This window comes from Oncorhynchus kisutch, unplaced genomic scaffold (genome assembly GCF_002021735.2).
Source record: "Oncorhynchus kisutch isolate 150728-3 unplaced genomic scaffold, Okis_V2 Okis09a-Okis19a_hom, whole genome shotgun sequence".
NCBI lineage: Eukaryota > Metazoa > Chordata > Actinopteri > Salmoniformes > Salmonidae > Oncorhynchus > Oncorhynchus kisutch.
Window position 1 is genome coordinate 7,825,055 of NW_022261985.1, and position 7,500 is coordinate 7,832,554.

A 7,500-nucleotide genomic window follows, 5' to 3' on the forward strand; every position below is an offset into this window, starting at 1 on the left:
GGTCTAGGATCTGTCTCTCCTCACCTCACCAGGTCTAGGATCTGTCTCCCCTCACCAGGTCTAGGATCTGTCTCCCCTCACCTCACCAGGTCTAGGATCTGTCTCTCCTCACCTCACCAGGTCTAGGATCTGTCTCCCCTCACCTCACCAGGTCTAGGATCTGTCTCCCCTCACCAGGTCTAGGATCTGTCTCTCCTCACCTCACCAGGTCTAGGATCTGTCTCTCCTCACCTCACCAGGTCTAGGATCTGTCTCCCCTCACCAGGTCTAGGATCTGTCTCCCCTCACCTCACCAGGTCTAGGATCTGTCTCCCCTCACCTCACCAGGTCTAGGATCTGTCTCTCCTCACCTCTGCAGGTCTAGGATCTGCGTCACATCCTCAGCTTTAGGGATCTTGATGGAGTTTGGCTCCCCCGAGGGGGCGGAGTCCTGGGCAGGTGCCGCCCTCTTCCTGCCTTTGCCTGCCCTCCTTCCTTCTCATTGGCCAGAGGGGAGGGTGCGGCCTTGGGGGGGCGTCCGCGGCGAGGTTTGGGGATGGTTGACGCACCTGTGGTGAGGTCAGAGGTCACTGTGTCCTCCTGAGAGAGAGGATGTGAAGTTTTAAAATATACAAAATTAGACAAGGAAAAAATATGAGGTTTCACAGAGGGGTCCGTTTAGGGGGTCTGAGGGGTCCGTTTAGGTCTGAGGGGTCAGTTTAGGTGGTCTGAGGGGTCAGTTTAGGGGGTCAGAGGGGTCCGTTTAGGGGGTCTGAGGGGTTCCGTTTAGGGGGTCTGAGGGGTCCGTATAGGGGGTCTGAGGGGTCAGTTTAGGGGGTCAGAGGGGTCCGTTTAGGGGGTCTGAGGGGTCCGTTTAGGGGGTCTGAGGGGTCCGTTTAGGTGGTCTGAGGGGTCCGTTTAGGTGGTCTGAGGGGTCCGTTTAGGGGGTCTGAGGGGTCCGTTTAGGGGGTCTGAGGGGTCCGTTTAGGGGGTCTGAGGGGGTCAGTTTAGGGGGTCTGAGGGGTCCGTTTAGGGGGTCTGAGGGGTCCGTTTAGGTGGTCTGATGGGTCCGTTTAGGTGGTCTGAGGGGTCCGTTTAGGGGGTCTGAGGGGTCCGTTTTAGGTGGTCTGAGGGGTCCGTTTAGGTGGTCTGAGGGGTCCGTTTAGGTGGTCTGAGGGGTCCGTTTAGGTGGTCGGAGGGGTCCGTTTAGGTGGTCGGAGGGGTCCGTTTAGGTGGTCTGAGGGGTCCGTTTAGGTGGTCTGAGGGGTCAGTTTAGGTCTGAGGGGTCCGTTTAGGTGGTCTGAGGGGTCCGTTTAGGTGGTCTGAGGGGTCCGTTTAGGTGGTCGGAGGGGTCCGTTTAGGTGGTCGGAGGGGTCCGTTTAGGTGGTCGGAGGGGTCCGTTTAGGTGGTCTGAGGGGTCCGTTTAGGTGGTCTGAGGGGTCCGTTTAGGTGGTCTGAGGGGTCCGTTTAGGTGATCTGAGGGGTCAGTTTTAGGTCTGAGGGGTCAGTTTAGGTGTTGTGAGGGGTCAGTTTAGGTGGTCTGAGGGTCAGTTTAGGTGGTCGGAGGGGTCAGTTTAGGTGGTCTGAGGGGTCCGTTTAGGTGGTCTGAGAGGTCCGTTTAGGTGGTCTGAGGGGTCCGTTTAGGTGGTCTGAGGGGTCCGTTTAGGTGGTCTGAGGGGTCCGTTTAGGTGGTCTGAGGGGTCCGTTTAGGTCAGGAGGAATCAAAGACCTTTCCTTCTCTCTCACCTTCTTCCCGTCGTCCGTCTTGGTGATAACAGGGTTCTCTTCATTCTCTCTCGCCCCGCCCTCTGACGACTCCGTCACAACATCCCTACAGGACAGGAAGTGGATTGACATCAACAGGAAGTGTGAGTTTAGGCGTATGTCTATATTAATGGTGTTCAGGTGTAAAAATGTTTTATTTCATTATTATAGTGTCATGCTTCTTCTAGGAAGCCTAGCCCGCAGGAGGATGACTAGCCCGCAGGAGGATGACTAGCCCGCAGGAGGATGACTAGCACGCAGGAGGATGACTAGCCCGCAGGAGGATGACTAGCCCGCAGGAGGATGACTAGCCCGCAGGAGGATGACTAGCCCGCAGGAGGATGACTAGCCCGCAGGAGGAGGACTAGCACGCAGGAGGATGACTAGCCCGCAGGAGGAGGACTAGCCCGCAGGAGGAGGACTAGCCCGCAGGAGGAGGACTAGCCCGCAGGAGGACTAGCCCGCAGGAGGAAGCCTAGCCCGCAGGAGGACTAGCCCGCAGGAGGAGGAGGACTAGCCCGCAGGAGGAGGAGGACGACTAGCCCGTAGGAGGAGGACTAGCCCGCAGGAGGAGGACTAGCCCGCAGGAGGAGGAGGAGGACTAGCCCACAGGAGGAGGAGGACTAGCCCGCAGGAGGAGGAGGACGACTAGCCCCGTAGGAGGAGGACTAGCCCGCAGGAGGAGGACTAGCCCGCAGGAGGAAGCCTAGCCCGCAGGAGGAGGAGGAGGACTAGCCCACAGGAGGAGGACTAGCCCGCAGGAGGACTAGCCCGCAGGAGGAGGACTAGCCCGCAGGAGGACTAGCCCGCAGGAGGAAGCCTAGCCCGCAGGAGAGGAGGCCTAGCCCGCAGGAGAGGAGGCCTAGCCCGCAGGAGAGGTGGCCTAGCCCGCAGGAGGTACATGGCCTCTAGCCCGCGGACAGTACATGGCCTCTCCTAAATCAGACAGTACACGGCCTCTCCTCTTCATCTCTCCTAAATCAGATAGTACATGGCCTCTCCTCTTCATCCCTCCTAAATCAGACAGTACATGGCGGTCTGAAGGTGTGTTACCTGGTCTTGGTAACAGGAGAGCTGGGCTGGGAGTGGGTACTGGTGTTGCTGTCTGAGCCGGTGGTCTTGTTGTAGACTCTCCTACCTGGCACCGTCAGAGTCTTATTCACTGTAGACAAGACAGGAGATGGCTTTGGCTGGGGAGAGAGGAGGGGGAGAGAGAGAGAGAGGGGAGAGAGAGAGAGAGGGGAGAGAGAGAGACACAGGGGGAGAGAGACACAGGGGGCATAGAGAGAGAGAGAGGGCAAAGAGAAAGGGGGCAGAGAGAGAGGGAGGCAAAGAGAGAGAGGGGGCAAAGAGAGAGAGGGGGCAAAGAGAGAGAGAGAGAGGGGGGAGAGAGAGAGAGAGAGAGAGAGAGGAGAGAGAGAGGGAGAGAGAGAGAGAGAGAGAGAGAGAGGGAGGAGAGAGAGAGAGAGAGGGGGGGAGAGAGAGAGAGGGGGGAGAAGGGGGAAAGAGAGAGAGAGGGAGGGGAGAGGGGAAAAGAGAGAGGGGGAGAGGGGGAAAAGAGAGAGAGAGGGGGGAGAGGGGGAAAAGGAGAGAGAGAGGGGGAGAGGGGGAAAAGAGAGAGAGAGGGGGAGAGGGGGAAAGAGAGAGAGAGGGGGAGAGGGGGAAAAGAGAGAGAGAGGCTGGCGGAGAGAGAGGGCATAGAACAGGTACAGGTTATTAAAGATATAATTAGGTATTATAACAGGTACTATAACGGTACTATAACAAGTACAGGTTAATAAAATATAATCTAGATATTATACAGGTACATAGAACAGGTTATTAAGATATAATTAGGTATTATAACAGGTACTATAACAGGTATATAACAGGTATTATAACAGGTACTATAACAGGTATTATAACAGGTATTATAACAGGTACTATAACAGGTACTATAACAGGTACTATAACAGGTATTATAACAGGTACTATAACAGGTACAGGTACTATAACAGGTACTATAACAGGTACAGGTATTATAACAGGTACTATAACAGGTACTATAACAGGTATTATAACAGGTACATAACATGTACTATAACAGGTACTATAACAGGTACAGGTACTATAAACAGGTATTATAACAGGTACTATAACAGGTACTATAACAGGTATTATAACAGGTATTAAACAGGTATTATAACAGGTACTATAAAGTATTATAACAGGTATTATAACAGGTATTATAACAGGTACTATAACAGGTACTATAACAGGTACAGGTACTATAAAGGTACTATAACAGGTACTATAAACAGGTATTATAACAGGTACTTACAGGTACTATAACAGGTACTATAACAGGTCAGGTATTATAACAGGTACTATAACAGGTACAGGTATTATAACAGGTACTATAACAGGTACTATAACAGGTATTATAACAGGTATTATAACAGTATTATATCAGGTATTATAACAGGTATTATAACAGGTACAGGTATTATAACAGGTACTATAACAGGTATTTAACAGGTTATATAACAGGTACTATAACCAGGTATTATAACAGGTACTATAACAGGTACTATAACAGGTATTATAACAGGTATTATAACAGGTACTATAACAGGTACAGGTATTAAAACAGGTATTATAACAGGTACTATAACAGGTATTATAACAGGTACTATAACAGGTATTATAACAGGTACTATAACAGGTATTATAACAGGTATTATATCAGGTATTATAACAGGTACTATAACAGGTACAGGTATTAAAACAGGTATTATAACAGGTACTATAACAGGTACTATAACAGGTATTATAACAGGTACTATAACAGGTATTATAACAGGTATTATATCAGGTATTATAACAGGTACTATAACAGGTACAGGTATTAAAACAGGTATTATAACAGGTACTATAACAGGTATTATATCAGGTATTATAACAGGTACTATAACAGGTACAGGTATTAAAACAGGTATTATAACAGGTACTATAACAGGTATTATAACAGGTACTATAACAGGTATTATAACAGGTACTATAACAGGTATTATAACAGGTATTATATCAGGTATTATAACAGGTACTATAACAGGTACAGGTATTAAAACAGGTATTATAACAGGTACTATAACAGGTATTATAACAGGTATTATAACAGGTCTATAACCAGGTACTATAACAGGTACTATAACAGGTACAGGTATTAAACAGGTACAGGTATTATAACGGTACTATAACAGGTACCATAAAGGAAAACTATAACAGGTACTATAACAGGTATTATAAACAGGTACTATAACAGGTACAGGTATTATAAACAGGTACTATAAGGTACAGTATTTAACAGGTACTATAACAGGTATTATAACAGGTACTATAACAGGTTACTATAACAGGTATTATAACAGGTACTAAACAGGTACAGGTACTATAACAGGTACTATAACAGGTACAGGTACTATAACAGGTATTATAACAGGTACTATAACAGGTATATAAAGGTACTATAACAGGTATTATAACAGGTACTATAACAGGTATTATAACAGGTACTATAACAGGTATTATAACAGGCATTATAACAGGTATTATAACAGGTACTATAACAGGAATTATAACAGGTACAGGTTAATAAAATATAATCTAGATATTATACAGGTACATAGAACAGGTTATTAAAGATATAATTAGGTATTATAACAGGTACTATAACAGGTATTATAACAGGTACTATAACAGGTATTATACCAGGTATTATAACAGGTATTATAACAGGTACTATAACAGGTACTATAACAGGTACTATAACAGGTATTATAACAGGTACTATAACAGGTATTATAACAGGTACTATAACAGGTATTATAACAGGTACTATAACAGGTACTATAACAGGTATTATAACAGGTACTATAACAGGTATTATAACAGGTATTATAACAGGTACTATAACAGGTACTATAACAGGTACTATAACAGGTATTATAACAGGTATTATAACAGGTATTATAACAGGTACTATAACAGGTATTATAACAGGTACTATAACAGGTACTATAACAGGTATTATACCAGGTATTATAACAGGTACTATAACAGGTACTATAACAGGTATTATAACAGGTATTATAACAGGTACTATAACAGGTATTATAACAGGTACTATAACAGGTACTATAACAGGTACTATAACAGGTACTATAACAGGTATTATAACAGGTACTATAACAGGTATTATACCAGGTACTATAACAGGTATTATAACAGGTACTATAACAGGTATTATACCAGGTACTATAACAGGTACTATAACAGGTATTATAACAGGTATTATAACAGGTATTATATCAGGTATTATAACAGGTATTATAACAGGTACTATAACAGGTACTATAACAGGTATTATAACAGGTACAGGTACTATAACAGGTATTATAACAGGTACTATAACAGGTACTATAACAGGTATTATAACAGGTACAGGTACTATAACAGGTATTATAACAGGTATTATAACAGGTACTATAACAGGTACTATAACAGGTACTATAACAGGTATTATAACAGGTACTATAACAGGTATTATAACAGGTATTATAACAGGTATTATAGCAGGTATTATAACAGGTACTATAACAGGTACTATAACAGGTACTATAACAGGTATTATAACAGGTACTATAACAGGTACTATAACAGGTACTATAACAGGTATTATAACAGGTACTATAACAGGTATTATAACAGGTACTATAACAGGTACTATAACAGGTATTATAACAGGTACTATAACAGGTACAGGTACTATAACAGGTATTATAACAGGTACAGGTACTATAACAGGTATTATAACAGGTATTATAACAGGTATTATAACAGGTACTATAACAGGTACTATAACAGGTATTATAACAGGTACTATAACAGGTATTATACCAGGTATTATAACAGGTACTATAACAGGTACATAACAGGTATTATAACAGGTACTATAACAGGTACTATAACAGGTATTATAACAGGTATTATAACAGGTACTATAACAGGTACTATAACAGGTACTATAACAGGTATTATAACAGGTACTATAACAGGTACTATAACAGGTACTATAACAGGTATTATAACAGGTATTATAACAGGTATTATAGCAGGTATTATAACAGGTATTATAACAGGTACTATAACAGGTATTATAACAGGTACTATAACAGGTACTATAACAGGTACAGGTATTATAACAGGTATTATAACAGGTATTATAACAGGTATTATAACAGGTACTATAACAGGTACTATAACAGGTACTATAACAGGTATTATAACAGGTACTATAACAGGTACTATAACAGGTACTATAACAGGTACAGGTATTATAACAGGTATTATAACAGGTACTATAACAGGTACTATAACAGGTACTATAACAGGTATTATAACAGGTACTATAACAGGTATTATAACAGGTACTATAACAGGTATTATAACAGGTATTATAACAGGTACTATAACAGGTACTATAACAGGTATTATAACAGGTATTATAACAGGTACTATAACAGGTATTATAACAGGTATTATAGCAGGTACTATAACAGGTACTATAACAGGTACTATAACAGGTACTATAACAGGTATTATAACAGGTACAGGTACTATAACAGGTATTATAACAGGTACTATAACAGGTACAGGTACTATAACAGGTATTACAACAGGTACTATAACAGGTACTATAACAGGTACTATAACAGG

At 43.2% G+C, this 7,500-nt stretch overlaps 1 protein-coding gene across 1 annotated transcript in view; it reads right to left on the bottom strand.

Moving 5' to 3' along the window:
* The window catches only part of LOC116360586 (sister chromatid cohesion protein PDS5 homolog A-like), a 52,628-nt gene that overhangs the window by 2,349 nt on the left and 42,779 nt on the right, over positions 1–7,500 (bottom strand). The window contains exons 8-10 of the mRNA XM_031815455.1: positions 2,797–2,933; positions 1,726–1,810; positions 351–579 (exon numbers count right to left, since the gene is read on the bottom strand). Of these exons, the coding sequence (XP_031671315.1) occupies positions 373–579; positions 1,726–1,810; positions 2,797–2,933 (429 nt within the window). The 3' untranslated portion in view covers positions 351–372. The remainder of the gene's footprint in view (positions 1–350; positions 580–1,725; positions 1,811–2,796; positions 2,934–7,500) is intronic.